General features: G+C 47.3%; 1 protein-coding gene across 5 annotated transcripts; it reads right to left on the bottom strand.

The window, feature by feature from the left end:
• Positions 1–860: 860 nt before the first annotated feature.
• Positions 861–18,831, bottom strand: LOC124202721. 5 transcript variants are annotated; one of them, XM_046599110.1, is made up of 14 exons: positions 17,598–18,831; positions 17,378–17,524; positions 17,115–17,293; positions 15,945–16,898; positions 11,513–12,252; positions 9,580–9,862; positions 7,987–8,299; positions 6,275–7,209; positions 4,556–4,689; positions 4,333–4,477; positions 3,514–3,807; positions 3,299–3,418; positions 2,618–3,200; positions 861–2,514 (listed from the first exon to the last, which is right to left on the bottom strand). In XM_046599110.1, exons 4-14 carry the CDS (start codon positions 16,494–16,496, stop codon positions 2,132–2,134), a joined length of 4,482 nt encoding a protein of 1,493 aa, XP_046455066.1. In that variant the 5' UTR covers positions 16,497–16,898; positions 17,115–17,293; positions 17,378–17,524; positions 17,598–18,831; the 3' UTR covers positions 861–2,131. The 5 variants fall into 5 exon arrangements, with proteins under 5 accessions (XP_046455066.1, XP_046455064.1, XP_046455063.1 ...); XM_046599108.1 differs by having other exon boundaries at positions 15,945–17,293; positions 17,598–18,533; positions 18,624–18,831; XM_046599107.1 differs by having other exon boundaries at positions 15,945–17,293.
• Between the last annotated feature and the right edge of the window lie 22 nt (positions 18,832–18,853).

Here is an 18,853-nt window from a genome sequence, read left to right as displayed (position 1 = left end):
ACTGCTGGGCCCTGATAATCATATCGATCCAGCGTGAGAAATATCGAACCGATCCATATCTCCGTCTATATAACAAGGACAGTGAACACACTGTGCCGGCCCTGAGCTTCTGCGTGTACATACTACATCATCCAATTCCGGCAAATTGTGTAGCACTGCGACTTGGCGCGGTATTTGTCGCACAAATAATGGACGCGAGTTTATCTAGGCTCGAGTCTATCTGAGCTCACAAAGTGCAGAGTCTCTCGTTTTCCAAATGCGTAGAGAGAGAGAGACGGGCGGGGCTGGGCTGGGCTTTGATTGTCAGTTACCCCCCACCAAAACCGACGAAACTTGATTTCAACCGCGCCATTCAAAACGACATTCCGCCACTGGGGGATATGTATATAATAGACGGAAAAAAATGTTGGAGAAAAATTTAAAAAAATCGATCCGCCGACATGTGAGCGCCAGATGTTAGACGTCGTCGTGTAAAAGGAATTTTAGCGTTTGTGTTGATTTGGTTCAAAGCGCCCAATGTGATTTTTGGTAGAGGCAGGCAACAACTCACTTGAACCTAGTGACCTGCGGTTCTTTTTTATTATCCATCACGACTTTTGATGACGCCATTCAAACGATTCGAAATGAAAACCAACTTTTTGGTATTTTTCTTCCCGGAAACGGTTTACTTTTTCCTAAACACACGTGTCGAGTGACGTTGGCCAGATATTTCTTTTTTTTTATAACATGTTTGTTTTTTTGTTTTTAAAATTTTTGGGTAATAGTTACAGTATATTCAAATTATTATTATAATTTTTTATTTTATTTTATTTTTGGTTTTTTGGTTTGTTTCTGGGCTGAAATGTACAAATTCAACACAATTTCAATTTCATCGTTATTTTATTTTGTATCAATGCAATTAGTAATAATTTCCCTAATAATCAATTAGGAGAATCAAAAAGAGGGCGTGTCTTTTTTTTTTGAAGCCCAATCAAAATATTGCAAATTTAATTTAATTCTTTTTTTTTAGCTTTTTTAATTAAAATTTTTTTTGTTTTGTTTTCAAAGTTTGAATTTCGCGCTCACAAACCCCCGTCCGGTAACCGCACACACAACATCCACAAAAGATTATCGATTTTCTGCGTGATAATCAAGCTGATGTTGTATGTATTAAGGGTTGAGGGGATGGAAAGAGAGGGGGGAGGGCCGGAGGAAATGAGGAGCGCGTTCCAAGCATAAAAGATGAGGAAGATAGAAGACGTGAAGGAGAAAAAAGAAACAAAAGAGGCACTCTCTCTCTCTCTGCTGCTGCTGCCAAGACACACACAACCACACACACACACGGAATAAACAAACGATCGCCCCCACAAACACAACGAATCTATTTATTATTTTTTTTTAAATTATTACTTCATTTTTTTTTTATTCGCCAAAAAAAAAAAATTGTTATAATAATTCAACAATAATTTAAAAAATTTGTCTTTCAAAAAGTGAGCGGACTCCGGACGAAATTTCGCAAAAAGATTTTTAAAAAATTCGAAATTTAAATTTTTTTTTCTGACCGGGTCCGCGCTAAAAATTCTTATTTTTTATTTATTTTGAAAAATATTCCAAACATTTTTTTTTTTGCTTTTTCTGCGCACGTTTGTGTGTGTGTGTATCCGAAATTTCTACATAGTATAGTACTGGCGAATTAAATTATTATTACATTATTTTGGTTTTATTTTTTAAGGAGGGATGTGTGGTGTTAGTAATAATAGTTCCGGGGGATTATATTATATATTATTATAGTATTTTTGGTTAAAATTTCAAAATTTCAAATTTTCCCGCCGCCAAAAAAACAAAACAAACAAACTATTTTCTAATTGAAACCCAAAACAAAATCGATTTAATTTTTAAAATAATTATAGGGATGATAAAGTTTCTTCTTATAAATATCGTAATTTACAAATAATCCGCGACTCAACTGCTTGCTTAAGAAGTGAAAACAAAGTGGAGGGGGGGGGGAGAGTGTTCGTTGTTTGCATAAATTGGTTTTTTCTTTATAAAAAAGGGTGGGGCTGGAGGAATAGAGAGGGTGGGGGAAAGAGGAAATGGGAGTTTGGAAAATCCCCCCACCGAAAATTGGAAATGTTAAATTTCAACCTTTTCATCAGAACTTCATGGTGGGAGCCGGCGGAGGTGTTGCCGGGGGTTGATAAGGAGTCTGGGCTGCCGGCTGGACTTGTGCTGTGACTCTGGCGTGCTGATAGCGAAGTTGGAGAATGTCGCGCTGCTTGCGCAAGGCCCTGACTTTGGCCAGCCATTCAGACTCGGCCGCCTGCCACAATAGGAGCAGGTCCTCCTTGGTGAGCTTGTTCAGCGTCGCTCTGTCCACCATGGAGCAGAGCAGAGTGCTGCTGCTGTCCTCGCCGTCCTCCGTCCAGCGCAACGACGACCGGCCGACCACCCCAGCGCCATCTTCCACCTGACTCAGACTCTGATCGCTGCTGCTGCTGCTCGAACTGCTCGAACTGCTCTCGGCGAATCTCACACCTTTTGAAAATTAAAAGAAAAATCAATTTGAAAAATTTGGCGCGAAAAAATAATTTGAAAAAATTTGAGCGGGAAAAATATAAATTTTTGAATTCTGTTTGACCTTGACGACGTCTTTGGTGATGATGATGGACGTGGGCGGGTTCGCAGAGGGCGTCGGCGCTAAACGACCTCCTCCTTTTGGCCATTTGAAATTTCCATTTGCGTTCGCTGTCGGTGGAGCGGATGGACGAGTGCGGATCGAGCGAGAAGGCGCCCGGATCGGTCACGTTCGACACGCTGTGCCTGACCCTGGGCGGCTGTTGTTGCTGGGCAGCGGAAGCATTGTAGGGCGCAATTTCGTCACTAGATGGCGTCTGATTGCGCACCACCACGACGCTGATGGACTCGTCCTCTTCCGCCTCCGCCAGGTAATCGTCTCCGTAATCGGCCGGCGGCGGCGGAGGCCGGAATTCCCTCCTCTTCTCTTCGTCGTCGTCATCGTCGCCCACACCTTCACCCTCAGTCTCCTCCTCGTCGGCCACCCCACGGCGTCGGCGGTGGTGGTCGTATCCTTCCTCCTCGTCCTCCTGGCCGTCGTCGGCCGTTTCCGTTTCCTTCTCCTCCTGCTGGCAGCGCCGCACCTCGCGGATCATCTCGAAGAACTGGGCCTTGCTCTTCCGCCTCCGCTTCTGCTCGTTTTCCTTCTGATTCCACGTGGTGCCAAACAATTTCAAAAAAAAAAAACAAAAATTTTTTTCAAAAACAATTGGCGGGAAATTTAAAACAAAACATTTGTTTATACCCGTTTGACGCTCTTCTGGAACAGGGACGTGATCTGACCCTGCCGCAGGCTGTGCATCAATTCTTTGGCCGCGTGATGAGGCGACAAAAGTTCCACGCAATTGATGAACCGGTAAAGTTTCTAAATAAATTTTGGGCGGTAAAAATATCAAAATTTGAATTTGGTAATAAATCATTTGATTTGAAAAATTGAAATTGGATTGATTATTTATTTACTTGACTGAAGAACATCATGTTGGGCGACCGCCAGATGGTGCCCTTGTGCTGGCGGCGTAGGACGGGCAGAGCGAATTTGTAGACCAAATGCTCCAGGACGAGGATGATGCATCCGCCCAGGATGCCAAAGCCCAAAAGGATGAAGACTCCGGCCACGGCCGAAACGCCCAGCGGTTGAGGCCGGTAGGCGTCGTTGGCCGAACGGGAGCAAGGCAGGGAACTGTACCATTTACTCCGCAATTCATCCATGTATCCGGAAGTGGAATAGCTGGAAATCAAAGACGAAATACTCGTCTGCAATAAAATAAATTGAAAAATAAAATGAAATGGAAACTTTTCAGCTCTAGTCATCCATAAAATAACGGGCAAGAAAAAAGGAAAGGAATCGATCGGCCCAGCACCGGCCCGGATACCCCTTCCCCCCTTTTTTCTCTTCTTCTTTATTGTCCGCGTGTGTGTGTTGGTCTCGGTCCGATTAGGCCTCGATATAAATCAGGAAGCTATTGGTCGACCGTGTTATATTATATATATTATTATAGATAGATAGATATATATAAAGGCCGGGCAGGATCGATCCATTCTGTTAAGGTAGGCTGTGGCTCTTCCTCTCTTTGGTGTAACCTCCGGGGCGTCGGGCACAATCATTTGATCGCATCTTGTGTGATTTGTCCCATTGTGTGTGTACAATCTGATATAAGAAGACGGCCAGGTTCTGTACAGTAGTCTCCGGGTGGTTCCTATTTTCTAGTTAGCCGGTTCCTATCCTTAGATAGTGTGTGTGTGTGAGTCACTCCTAGATCCTAGCCGTCGTCGTGTTACCTGCAATCGCAGCCCTTTGGTCATGCCGACGGCGTAATTGTCCTCCTCGATGACGTCCACCGTACGCAACGTGCAGCCGGGATCGTTGGCACGGTAATAATCCAATATGGGCGTGTCGCCAATGAGCAAATCCAGCCGTCCGTCTCTGTTGATTCAACAACAAAAATAAAATGAATGAAAAGATTATTCAAATTTTTAATCAAATTTATTTTTTAATTTGAACCTGAGACGGGCGATGCCTTCTTCGAGGTCCGGCACCGTGAACCGTTCCAGATGCTCGGCCAGTCCTCGATTCGTCTTCTGGGCGTAGTGCTGGGCGGCCGAGCTTCGAGTGGTGCCCACTTTTTGGCTCAGCAGCTGTTTTTATTAAATCAAAATCAATTAAATTCCAAAAACTATCAAATGGCCGGGCATCGAGTTATATAACAACATGGTTGGACGGGGTTAACTGGCGATGATTGGGCTAGTGCGGGCCGGCCATTTTAAACGGGCCCTAAAACGATAGGTTATGGCCTATATGAAAAATTGACGACTTTCGCCCGCCCAAACTATTTCATTCGGTCCAGCAACAGCAGCAGCAGAGCCCCGACACTTTCAGCAATGGCCAGAAAAAATATTAGCTCAAGGAACGGGCAAGGCTGGCCAGTTTTCTTTTTCTTTTTATCGACAATCATAACAGTCACATTAACTTTATGGACATAGTCTATTTACAGTGTAGTAGCCAGCTAATAGCTGTTCCGAGACATTGGAGCAGACTGGGCAAAGGCCGGCCGTGCCCGGTTTTTCGCTGTTTTACTACCGTCTGGTGTCTACATCAATCACCGATGGAATCACAAGCAAACACAAAATGGCGGCGTGAATCCAAAAAGATAGCGCGGGCTTTTTAAAATTATTTGCCCAGCCCATCTTATAATATGTTTACTCTGCTGTGCAAGTCGATCCCAGCTACTACCACCACACCCTATAATAACGAGATTTCTCTGTGTGCCAACCCCAAAGAACGGGCCTTTGCATCTGATTCATTAATCACAGAGACAAGAGAGAAAAGCCCAGTCTTTATTATTATTATTATTATTATTCCCAGCTTCATATAACTAAGATGACGTGACGGGCAACGCTAGAGGAGGCCTCTGGCGTCTTGATTGGGCCCGCCAGGTGGTACAGCTCTTATATAAGACATTCTATTTATATATACACTTTCTTCTCTGTCTGTCTGTCTTGTCTGTGTGTTTCCAGCTAAAAAATATTAGCTGGGCAAATAAATCTAAAAGAAAAAGAAGAAGAAAGGGGGGGAATGTGTTTTCCCGTCCAGGGATCAAGAGAGAGAGCGGCAAACCAATCAAAAATGGCTTCCTCATCAATCGATATAGAATATCATCACCAGCACCCGCCCGCCCGCCCGTCCAGCAATAGTATCACATAGATAAACACCAAGTCTTTACAGTTGATGCGATGATGAGATAGTAGATATATATATATATATATCCCCTTGCTAACAATCTATTTCTTTTTTTTCTTCTTTTCTTTGCCCGTCTTTCCTTTTTTCGTTGGGATGGGTAGATATCGATCCGGCTCATCCATCAAAAGCTTCTGCTAGCTCCCATCTTCTTACTACTACCCGCCCATCACCACAGCACCATCCGATTCCCGCCGACATCAGCTCGTGTGTGTGCAGCAACTACAAACGTCAATATTCATCTCCTGACTTGATTGTTGTTGTTGTTGTTGACTGCTGGACTGGACATGTAGGGACGGACGGATGGGCCGGAAATAAGTTTCGACAATTCTGGTGTGTGTGTGCCAGCTGATTGATCGAATCTATCAAAAACCGGGCAAACCGGGAATCGAATTTTCCCAGTTGCTGGGATGATCCGTGATGCAATTGACTGGGCAAAGAGAAAAAAAAAAAAAAATAAAAAATTGCCCCCGGACGGAAACTTACGCGGGGATCGTGGAAATTGGTGACGGCCGTCTCTGAGAAGACGCCGGCGAACAAGGCGGCAATGTTGGCCGTGTAGCTGGCCAGGAAGATGACGCTGAATCCGCCCCAGACGTTGATGAGGAACTTGTTGGGCCACGATTTGGGGGCCTTGAAGGCCACCAGGTGGCTGAAGAGGAGGCCCCACATGACCCAGAGGGCCGAGGCAAGGCTGAAATTTTTGGTCCGCTGGCGGCCCCAAGGATTGAGCCCGAACGGACTGAGCCACTCGTAGATGGCCACGGCCAGGGCCGTCAGGTTGAGGCTGATGAAGATGCCGATCCACAGATCGGGACGGAAGGGTTTCAGGAAGGCCAGCAGCGGCACGTCGTCGTTGTTGATCTTGCTGGCCTGCAGGATCGACAGGCCAGAGTAAAAGTAGGGGATGGAAAAGTCGATGGCCTCGCTCCTGGCCGACGTCACGCTCAAAGGGGCGAAACTCAAATGGGCCGCTCCCGAGCGCAGGTCGGCCACGATACCGTCCCACGAGGCCGCCGCCGTCCCAGCTGGGCCGGCTGCCTGCTGGCCGCCCCGCTTGGCGCTTCCGCACTGGCCGTCGGCCACCACATAGACCTGGAACTTGACGTCCAGGTCGCTGGCCACGTTCTCCATCAGGTCGATCGAGTAGCCGTAGCAGCACGTCAAATTGTAGGAGCGGCCCTTGTGGAGCTGGGCCCCCTCGTAGTCGCCAAAGATGCGGGCCAGCTCGTCCTTCTGTCCGGTAGAGACCCGCAGGCAAGGCACGCCAGTCAGGCAACGCTGCTCCTCCTCCTCCTCGTCGTCCTCCTTGAACACTTCCGTCTCCATCACGAACGGAGGCGAGAAAATGGTCGCCACCCGGTAGACCCGACGGCTGTGCGACCGCGGGCCGGCCAATCCGCCGCCCGGCCATTGAACTCCTGAAAATGGAAAAACAAATGAAACAAATTAACATTTTCAATTTCAATTTGAGATGAACATTTTATTTTAGCCTGGGAGGAGGGAGGACGGCCAGGGACAAAGTTTCCCCCCTACCCCCTGTTTAGACATTTTAGGAGCCCAGGAGCTATACAGGAGCTCCGGTAAATTGAATTGGAAACTTGAGGGGCCAGTCGAGTTTGCAGGTATGTGCACACACGCATACGTGTACACACACACCCGTATGTCCTGAGTGTGTGTGTGTGTGTATATCTAACATGATGATGACGCGCGGGCAAAGGAGCCGGGCAAAGGACAGAAACTAATATAATGAGCCATTGAGCTCTGGGCCAAGTTAACTTGGCTCTTCTTCTTCCTTCCATACAACATCGGCTCCTTGTGGCTCCTCCCCCTCCACTGTGTCTCCTAACCTGGCTCCTCCCTTCCGCCATCTCTTCATTCGGCGGAGAGCGGCGACGGCCAACGACTCTACTGCCAATGATGTACCATCCTCATCCTCAATCCGTCGAGGGGGGGCTTTTATCGCAGAGATTTTCTCGCGGCTCCTTGACTTTTTGCGCTCCGCTCCGTGACACGCAAGTCGAGAGACGGGCAAGTGAAGTAGAGAGAGAGTAGACGGTCGAGTGGCATTTCACAGCTAAATGACATCAGGAGCCATCGGGCAAAAAAAAAAAGGGACGTACATAGAAAGCTGGGCAAAAAAACATCAAAACGGGCAGAGTGGGTTGGCTGTGGCTGGCCCAAAAGAATGTGTATACCTTTGAAAGTGACGGCCTGGCCAGAGACGTTGCCAACAGATTGCCAAATGGGCGGACGGAAAGTCGTCGGCTCCTTGAGGCCGGCGAGATTGTTGGATCCGTTGAGGAGCGAGTTGCCGCTGCTGGACGGGCCGGCCGAGATGACGGCCGGCCGTCCGCCGTTGTCCGGATCGTCCTGATCGCCGTCCAATTCCTCATCGGCGGCCGACGAGTCGCTCGTCTCTTCCAAACCGCCGCCGCCGGCGTATTCCTGATCCTGGACATCTTCCTGGACTTCGCCTCCGTCGTCCTCCTCGTCGGCCATCAGCAATTCCTTCAAACAAACAAAGTTCAAATTATTTCCAAAACGTCCAGCACAGCAAACAAACAAAAATTGTTGACGACGGGCAAACACACACACACAGGCCGGCCAAGAAAGAAAAAGAAGATGGGCACAGCAGATATCAAGACGACGGATATCCCAGGGTATTAGGACTTTTTCGTTGCGATGGAGGAGGTCGAGTAGTCCATCCATCAGGATCTTTTTTTTCTTTTCCAGGGAGTCTAGGGGAAATATCGCACGGTCCGTCGGCGATAAGACAAGAAGATCTTGACGGACCGTGGTGATGGTGGTGGGGAGGGAGGTCTGGATTGATCAACTACACCCAGTCGTTGCTCCTGCTCCTGCTTCTAGACGGGCAGAACTTGACTCTTTTTTCTTTGTTTGGGGGAGCGCTCCTTATTTCCGGGGTGATGGATTCCAGGGACTGCTGATACCGTCGATTCCTTTTTTTTATTTATTTTTTTTTTATTCCGGAACGGACAGACGGACGGGCCTGCAGCAGTCGAATCTTTCTCATTCGCATGGATTATTCAGCTAGGAGGCTCTTGCTTGTCTCCTTATGTCTTGTCTGTTTTGTTGCATAAGGAGTGTGTGAGGGGGGGGGGGCTCCTTTTTCGCCTAGGAGCCTTACATGTCCGTCCCAATCTCCACATCTCTCTGATGATAAAGGCTCTACCCTCCCCCTTAGGAGGCTTCAGGAGCAGATATGTAAAGACAATTCCCACTGGACGGGCTCCTATTTTATTTTTCACAGCTCTTAGGAGCCCACTGGGAGGTAAAACTTGGACCAGGGTCCACCACAAATGGATGTAGAATGCTATGAAGGATTACTATTATCATCGCATCATTTCAGGCTCCTAATACAACCACACAAAAGAGAGGGAGGGGGGGGATGGATGGATGGAAGGAAGGAAGGCTCCTAAAGACTTTGATAGGAGTTGCAAGTTGCCCCTCCTGGCTGCTGGGCCCGAGAGGAGGAGTGGGGAAGGTTCGGTGTGATGATTCAATAACTTGGCCAGCTCCACTCACACACAAAAGGACCCGGGAGCTCCTCAATGCTGGATCAATCCATCCGGAAAATACGCCACAGAGAGAAAGTTGTAGATTATATAGTCCAGCGCAAGTTGATGTTTACCTTCCCGGACGGATGCAAAAATAAAAAAAAGGAGCCCGGAGTAGTTTTCACTTTCTCCTTTTTTTTTAAATCATCGATCCAGGAGCCAATGGCGGGAAATTTAAATTTTATGATTTTTGAAAGAAAAGAAACTGACCGTTGTTGACGTGGAGATGGGGGGCGGGCCGGCAGTAACATTGGTCAAACGATTGACGTCTGGCCGTGTGGTCGTTTCTCTTTTGCTCCTAGTGGAAGTGGAAGAAGAAGTTGACGACTTTGTGGATTTGACGGCGTTGCCAGCCAAGCTCTTTGGGTAAAAAGGTCCGGGCGGAACGAGATTGATGACGTCAAAGTTGGCTCTGAGGGCCGAGTCGATTTTACCGCCTCCGTCGTACGTCAAACGGCCGGCCAGGGCCTCTTTCACTCGCCATCGGATCTCACTGCCAAAAATCAAATCAAAAAAATAACAGCAACAAACAAATTCAAATCAAATGGCCTCCAGGGTAAAACAGAGATGATACACATTCCCATTTAATGCCCGTCTCTCTCTCTATATATATACCGGAAAAATCTCTTTTTTTTTACTTTCTTCAAGGGCCACCTTTTTTCTCTTTGTCTATTTCCGGCCGGCCCATATCACCCGACAGCCGTGACTGAAACAAAAGACGCTGGACTCTATCTCCTCTTTTATGATTGCCAAATGGACTAGAAACAAAAAGAAGAAGAAAAACGACACCAGCCGCCCGTCCGCCCATCAATAATCGACAAAAAAAAAGAGAGACGGAAATAATGTACATATAACATTGTCCACACACACACCCGAAAAAGGAAATTTCCCTTTGGTCCGTCCGTTTCATCTTTTGATCTGAAACGTTTAAAATAAAAATTGACTGGGCACACATGATGATGGGGGGAAATGTCTATATAAAATGTTGTTTGGCCCGAAATTTCCATCGATCTTTTAGTGCGGGCACTGGAGTCGGGTCGGGCTCCTCTAATGCAATTGTCCGTCTCGATTATCTTTGGGTGAAAATTGGTTACAGAGAAGAAGAAGAAGAAAGGGCCGGCCGGCCGCCCATTTCCAAACGTCGTTTGGTGACGTCAAAGAACCTTTTCCCCCCCCCCCTTTTCAGTACATACAACATCTCAACATAATACATTGTAACAATAGGACGGCCAGAAACTACTACAACAACAACAACAACAACAACAACCTCCTAAGGGTCTACATGTTCCTTCCGTCTTGACTTTTCTTCTTTTTCTTCCCTTTAAGGCCCGTCTCCCCTTCCTCGTAACATGTACAAGGACTTGTACATGTCCGCTGTAGCAGAAGAGAGAGAGGAAAGAGAAAGCCGGGCGAATGAGAAGAAGAAGAAGAGAAAGATGGAAAGAAGAAGAAGGGAAGAAGCTATTGATCCAGCACACACACACTCGGGCGGGAGTTTTTTCCCCTCCTCCTTTTTCTTATTACATATATATATAAATGTGATATAATATAATAAATATATATATACACAACAGGGCCGGCTATCTTGGGCCTTGATCACGGGCAATTTTTCTCTCAACTTTTTTGCCTTTGGTTTTACCCGCGGTTGTACGCAAAAAATTTCACAATTGAGCTGGGCGACATTTATCATGTCTAATTCCATGTAAATTGGCCAGCACGTCTCTTTTTCTACTCACTGATGCGCCCAAGGACGGACTATAGTTTGTCGCGTCCCACCCAAAAAAAGAAATAGAGAGCAATTCATCTATATATCCCAAGGCCAGTTTTCAGCATTGTCCGGTATGTGTGTGTGGCGGCCAGCACTATATATATTGATGGGCAAAAAAAAGGAGTGGGGTGAGAGCCCAGTGGCGCTCATGATGCGATACATATAGAGAGAGCCGCAGACCGGCCGTAAACGAAAATATATTGGACTGACGGACCAATAGCCGACGGAATTTTCTTTCTTTTTTCCCATCCCCTCACTCGCTGGCCTTGCCCAGTCGCCCCAATCCAATTCGTGTTAATAATAAAAAAAGAGTTTCATCAGCCCGGCTGAAAAATATTGGTGTTAATATTTGTGGGAATTGGTTATGATCATTACCTGTCCAGCTTTTTGGCCACTTGTAGTCGCAGGAGCTGATGAATCGACTGGGATGAGCTGCTGCTGCTGCTGGCCTCTCTACTACTGACGCCGGAATCGTTTGTCCACGAGTCCAGCCACGTTTGGAGCTGATGGGCGGGCAGACTGGCCCTGACGGCCGAGTGGATGACGGCCAGCGAGCCCTTCATCGTGTGTTTGGTCAGCCGGAGCGGTTGCTGGGAGACGAGGCCCAGCAGGCCCAGAGGCCAATCGTCTTGGTCGTCTTGCTCTTCCTCCTGAGTCTGCCACTGACGGCCGATGAGCGGCAACCGGCCAGCGGCGGCCGGCGAGTAGCCGGCCGTCCAGTGCTGGTGAAATCCCGAGACGGCCTGCTCCAGGGCCAGCCAGACCCAGTCGCCGTTGAGCATGTTGAGCCGTTTGGCTTCGCGGAAGATGAGCGAGGCCAGCCGGGGCTCGCAGCAAAAGGCGATGACCAGCGACGTCGTCTGCTGGATGCCGCTCAGCTGGGCCAGGATCCGGTGCGGAGCCGAGCCGCGGTTCATCGTCACCACCATGACCTTGTCGACCTTGGCGCTGGGCGACGAGTGCCGCTGGACCACCTGGCGAATCTTCTGGGCCGCCAGCGAGTCGTCGACAATCAAAGTCACGGGCAGCCAATTGTTGGCCAGCAGCAGGTGGTGAAGAGCAGAGGCCAGGTGATGGGGTCCAGGGTTCAGTCCCACGTACAACGGCGAAATGCCCTGCCGGAAAAATAAATCCAAAAATATTCAAAAAATCAAAAATCAATCGGCCCGACTTTTATTCTCCGCCCGTCAGCTGGAAATAGAAAAATCATCAGACACTGGCGCGTAGGAGAGCCAGATCAATACTACTACTGCTACCAGATTCTGATTATTATCAATTTGATTATCATGTATTCCCAGACACATGTCTAAATGCATCTGATCCATTTTCAATCTGCAATTCTTTGATCCATGTGAAAATTTGACTTTTTTTTTGTGATTAAATTTTCTTTGGGGGGATTCATTTCGTTTTGTCTTGTCTATGGATTTATTGGGGTGGGAGGAGTTTTGGGGCTTGTAAGGAAGCCCCCCACTGCCATAAGCTTCTCCTAGCCCAAGCTGCTGCCAGCATCCTAGGAGCTATTGCACTTTACCATATACAGTCGGCGGCTCCTTCATTTCTTTTCTTCTTTTTCCTTCTTCTTCTTCTTTCTACTTTTCTATTCGATAACAAGTTATAGAAATGGAGCTGTTTCACTCCGCCCTCCCTCCCTCCTCCTCATCCTGCTGCTTTGGGTTGCCACCAGTCGTTATCGATCGCTTTAACTTGGCGGATGAACGTCATGGGCTCCTAATTTTCGAATCTCCCGCTAGTTTCCCTAGTTAGCAACTAGTCGCAACTTTCTCAGCTTTTTTCTCTTTTTTTTATTTCTTTTCTTTTTATTTTGACACACGCCCGTCCGGCCGGCCGGAATGAAACTCTCTCCTCCTCCCCACCCCCTACAGAAAAGCAACTTGGATCATTATTGGAATGAAATCCAAATGTAAGAGGGCCGGGCAGCAAGGCAAGGCAACACACACACCAAAAGAAAGGATCGACTGAGTTTCTCCTAACGGCAACTATTCATCCCGAGTGGCCTGTAGTAGTACTAGTACAGTTTATAACAAGACGGGCAAGTCTTGTTAGACTTTTGTACACGAGTCCTCGGCGTGCCGTGCGGAAGTGACGAGGATTTTTCTTCTTTTTATTTGAGCTGGAAAGGATCCGGCTCCGGTTATTTTCAAATGAATCCCATCAGACGAAAAAGGGAGTGGTGGTGATATGGTGGGAGAGACGGGCAGGAAGTCTTGCACGTTCCGTGTCGATGACATCTCCCAAGAAAAGAAAAGAAAAAGGGAAAGAATAAATTCGATCCTGCGTCGAATGTGTCAAAAAAGAGAAAAAAATCTTGGCTCCTTCACGGTCGGTTTCAGCAACCGGAAATGATCTCCTTATTCTTTTCTTCACGCTCTGTGTGACCCTGGTTCCTAACTTTGACACGACATCTCAACACCAACGATCCTGGTCTTGTCGATCCCGAAAATAAAAACACCGACGAGATAATTCTATAATCCAAATGCATTTGCCCATTTTGTTTGCCCATCAATCATTAGCTAGTGCGTCGAGTCGAAATGTTCAGCGATCCTGCAGGATCGAAAAATAAAAGATGGTGGTGGTGGATTCCCTGGGTGAGAGAGAGAGAGAGAAATGTGCAGCAGCGATCCTTTCACTCTTGTGTCTCTCTCTCTGCAGCTTCCCCTCCCTATTTACTGCGCTATTACCGACTGTGTAAATCTATCGATCGTCAAACTTTCCTCGTGATGGCGCCCACGGAGATCCGGCGCTCCCCCGTTATATAAGCAGCGCTCCATCGTGACTTTGGTGGAATAGGCAGAAGAAGAGAGAAAGAAAAAAAAAATTAGCCAAAGAAAAGTGATCCTGATCGATCCTGAAAAAAATAAAATCCTTATTTCTTTTTTTTTTTTACTGACGCGCATCACCACGCCGGGCAAACATAATTATCAGGATTTGGTGTGTGTGTGTGTCTTAAATAGAGTTATTCAGCGCCACACACATGCAAGGATCGTTTTTTTTTTTTCTTTTTCTTTTCTTCTATGAGCTTGGGCTTTTAGCGCCCAGCAGAGGCAGGACTCGATGCGGTTAGATGACGTCAATTGTCTCTCCTATCCTCGACAGCCTCCATCCATCGTGCGGAGAAAGTTTTGTCCGGGAGAAAATCCGCGGGCGAAAATTCCACCCCCCACCATGTCGAACAACATCGAGACTGGGGCCGGGATCGCGACAATGAAAGGAAAAATATATATGAAAGACGGCCGACTCCCAAGCGCATTTAAGTACTACAGTCCGGTTATTTGGAGTTTAACATTTTCTTTTTCTTTCGATCATCAAGGAGCCGAGCTTCCAGTTGATGTATTTTCCCCCCGACTGATTGTCGATGACGGCTCCTTTTTTTTAAACTGGTCCAGCCGAAATATTGGCACATCCGCCAGCTGGATTTTTTCGTCGGTTTGACGGATAAAGTCTCTACGCCGGAACAAACACACACACAAGAGACAACAATCGAATCAACTTTTTTTTCTTTTTTCTACAAAAATAAAAAAAATTTCTTTCCCAATTTTTCTGTTGTTCTTGTGTGTCCTGATGGAGCGGATGGATTTAGAGTGGAGGTTGGGGGGGAAGAAGAAACGAACCGTCAAATACAAAAGGAGAAAAAATCAAAAAAAGGAAGAGCCACCAGCCCAGCCCAGCCACAAAAAAACAAGAAAATCAAGAAAATCATCCATCATTTATAATGAGCATCGAAGAAGAATAGAAAAAGAGAAGAGAAAGAAAAAAAAGCTTTTTTCTCTCTTTTGAGCGGCCCGGCCGTCGTATATATATGTACACGGCCCGTCGGTTTCCACTCAGAGTCACCAAGTGTGTAGGAGCTGCTAGGAGAAGAGCTGCTGCCTTTCATCTTCATTCATGGCATGTGTATAATAAAAGGAGAGAACAAGTCAAAGAAGAAGAAGAAGAAGGAAGAAGAAGATGTTCTTTTGATAACAATGAAATCAAGGGATCTATCAAATCCCGCGGCAACTCGCTTCTCTCTCGGCAGACTCGCAATTGTACCTCACCGCACTCCGCCAACAGACAGAAAAATCCCGTCTGACTGACGGAGGAGTTTTTGACCTCCGTGTGACTTGAATGGCTACCCCCCCACAATCGATCCACCACCCGGTGACCTTCTCCAATCCCGGAAAAGAAAATCCCACAGTGTGTCCAGCAACAACGGGGAGGACGGGGGTAATATGACATCACTTCCCGTCTGATGCCCAGCCGCGGTAATTATCAAACAGAAAAGACCCCAAAAATATTTTTCCTTTTTTGTCTTTCCACTTGAAAGAGACGGGCAGACTCAAAAAGAAGGGATGGGATGGGAATGTGCATTCACGGACCGACGCCTTCACGGGGTTTTGAACGCTCAACAGCCGTGTCACGTCTATATGTATCAAAATGGGTGCCCGCCGCCTGGCTCAAAAGACAAATAAAAAAAGAGACTTGTCTTTTCAGTTGGAAATATTTCAGTCAGTTTGTTTTCCATCGCGGGTTGGAAGAGGAAAGAAGAAGAAGAGGATCATTTCGCTCCCGAGGATTCCCGATCCCGCCCATTTTATTGCGGATGAAATCATCACACAAAGAAGACGCGGGTGTATGCAGAAGCCGGGCCAGCCCGCCGCTTTCCCAGTCATTAATTCAATTAGACCATTTTCTCTTTGGAAAATGTTTTAGGCCACGCCCTTTGTCACACGATATCATTGCCCTCGGCGGAGTGGAGACACAAACTCATTAAGAAAATGGGAATAAATAAAATCCAAAACAAACTGACCCGGAAGGAAGAGTCGTCCAGTCCGCGCTGGGCTCGGGCACCGATGACGGGCAGGTGGAAGGGGGCGGCGGCCAGGGCCACCCTGAAAACGGAGCGATCGTCGGCCGAGAGGACCAGGACGGCCACTGGGCGGTGAGTCAAAATGAGCCGGGCCAGATCGTCGGCCGTCTGATTGAGCCACCACTGCGACGAGAACGTGACACTGTCCACCGTCAGACGGCCTCCACCACCGCCGCCGGCCAGCCATTTCCTCCTTTTGCCGTTGGTGGACGTCGACGCTGTGACGTTGGCGTCGGCACCGATCCCGCTGTTTGATAAACGGCCAATCCCGCCGCCCGTCCAGGCCGTCTTCTCCTTGTTGAGTGCAATCAGGGTCTTGTGCATGACCCGCTCCATCGTTTCCAGCTCGGCCTGGTCGAAGACGGCCAGGATTCGAACCACAGAGGACGAGGCTCTCGTTGTCCCTCCCGTCGTGTCCGGCGTCCGGCCTCCTGACGTCGTGACGGCCGACACGAGTGCCACCATGACGAGGAGCCGTTGATAGGCGGCCATGGCCGCCGTCTTCTCCGTCGACGGGCGAGTCGTGGCCGTCGATGAAATCACAGGGAAAAGCCATCAAGACGCCATCAAAACTCGTGTTAATCCTTCGGCTCCTTGATGGGCAAAATCAAACCAACCGGAAATTCTCCTTCGACGGCCAACGGGCAAACACACACACACACACACACTGGACACACACTCACTGGAGTCTGCCACTGGAAGAGCTGCTACTGCAGCTGGACTTGCGACACACAAATGAAATCAGGAGCGACGGCCGGCCAAACGAGTCGAGACACTGGATGAATCCGTAACCATCCCGGACTGCTGGTGCTGCTGTGGTGCTGGCCATCCATCAAAACTGCAACAAACTGCGACAACTTTTTTCCTTTTTTTTTCACCAACAAAATGGCCAAACTTTTATGTGTCCAGGAGGGAAGAGGAATAAGGAGCATGAGAGGGAGATAAAAATAGAAAAATATTAAAAAAAAAACAAGTTTAAATAAAACGAAGAAATCAAAAATAAAAAAGGGAAAAAGGGAAAGAAACTTTTGTGGAAAAAAGGGGGGAGAGAACGGAGGCAGCCAAAATGGTTAGGAGCCACAACTGACGACCGACTGACGACTCTCAGACCTCACTCATGGCTCCTGATGCTCCTCGCTCTCCGTCGTCGTGTACGAACGATCCTGCGCAATTCTGACCTCCTTTTCGACGCGCGGCCACACACACCATTTTCTTTTCTTGAGCTCCTAATCAGAAAAGATCGTGGACAAGGGTCACCAACTCAAATGGGAAGGGCTCTCGACTGGCTCCTTGAAAAAATGCAAAAATAAAAAAGTCAAGTTAGGAGCTGCTGGCCATTCTGATAAAAACAGGTGAACACGACGCCCAGGCACCTGCTGCTGTTGACATGACAACGGGGGGGTTGAGACTCGGGTGGTCTTTGTGGGGCTCCTGAATTTGATGATTAGAGGCTTCCAAAAAATTCACCACCACCCCACCCGGGCTCCTAATGAATCAATTCATCGCCGTTCCTCCCCAGCCTTTTAAAATTTAAAATGAAGAAATTTAAATCTTTTAAATAAATAAAAAAAGGGGAAAAAAGTTTAAATATACAAGGAGCACGTAGTCGAGATGATGGAAGGAAATTTCCCGATGGGGTCGTTTGGATTTCACGATACCGGAAGGAGGTGGATAGGTAGGATTTTATCCTCCCCCCCCCACTCATCCGAAACAGGAGCTTGAAATAATAAAAAAAAGGAGAAAAGAAAAGGAGAAATGGTGTTGACAAAATCAATTTCTCAATGTTGATTCCCCTCCGCCACTCTTGTTGTTTTGTCTGATTCTGTTTGGTGTGGTTGTTCAATTTCGTGGAAAATCGATATCTGCATGTACACACACACAATGGAAGCAGATCAGAGCTCCTAACTTGTGTGATATATATATATTCCTTGTATGTGTATATTTACAAGTCCGGGGCTGGCGGGCGGACGGGCGGCCGTCGTCTATTTGCATACTCGAGAGTTGTCATCTCTTTTATTCTAAATAAAAAGTTGGCCATCAACAAATAATTGACTAAAGAATCAAATTTCCCCCACCCAAAAAAAGACGACTTTTAGCCGGGCAAAGAATGTCAAATAATAATAAAAAAGAGATATTATACGTCGGGGCGTGTCCTTGGCTGGCCAGCATCACCACCACCACCACCACATTTTGATATAAAACTAGGAGCCACTGCACACACACATAAGTACAGCTAAAGAAAATCGATCAGTCAACTCGTCCGTCGCAGTTCTCCCCCCTCTACATGTCCGTCTCAACCAGAAGTATATATATATATATATATACACCAACAGACACTGGGAACCCGCCCCTCATCCGGTCAAGTCTGAAGAGGCAGGCCAGCAGCAGCTCCTGGCTGTGTGTATACACACACAGAGAGAAGAGAGTGGAGGCAAGGCTTTCAGAGAAATCCCGAGACTCGTGAATAAGGCAAGAGGCTGCTGATGCTCATCGTTAAGCTGCCCGTCTCTTTCTCCTCTCTCGTCGTCGCTGCAGTTGTAATAAAACATGACCGAAAAAAAAAATATAAAAATAAAATAAAATAAAAATAAAAATACACAAAATATATATATCTTAAACCTCCGGCGGCGGCGTCGTTGTTGTTGGCTCCTTTTCATCTCCTCCTTTCTCCGGGTTAATAGGAAATGACTGGCCAGAAAGTACAACACAAATAAAAATACCCCCTCCCCTTTTCTTACACACACACACACACTGGCCGCGCTGGACAAGAATGGAAAAAAAAGGAGATGGATGTAGTCAATTTCCTACCCCACCTCTCTCTTTTTTTAAAAAGAGTGTCTCTTCCATCA

Source organism: Daphnia pulex, chromosome 9 (genome assembly GCF_021134715.1).
Source record: "Daphnia pulex isolate KAP4 chromosome 9, ASM2113471v1".
Taxonomy (NCBI): domain Eukaryota; kingdom Metazoa; phylum Arthropoda; class Branchiopoda; order Diplostraca; family Daphniidae; genus Daphnia; species Daphnia pulex.
This window is presented reverse-complemented; position numbering and strand designations above follow the sequence as displayed.

Coding starts and splice junctions, on each gene's coding strand:
- LOC124202721 (XM_046599109.1), bottom strand. CDS start 16,496: ATGGCCGCCTATCAACGGCTCCTCGTCATGGTGGCACTCGTGTCGGCC. Junction 3,808..4,332: donor CCAAAGGGCTGCGATTGCAG/GTAACACGACGA, acceptor ATTTTATTGCAG/ACGAGTATTTCGTCTTTGAT. Junction 2,515..2,617: donor TCACCAAAGACGTCGTCAAG/GTCAAACAGAAT, acceptor AATTTTCAAAAG/GTGTGAGATTCGCCGAGAGC.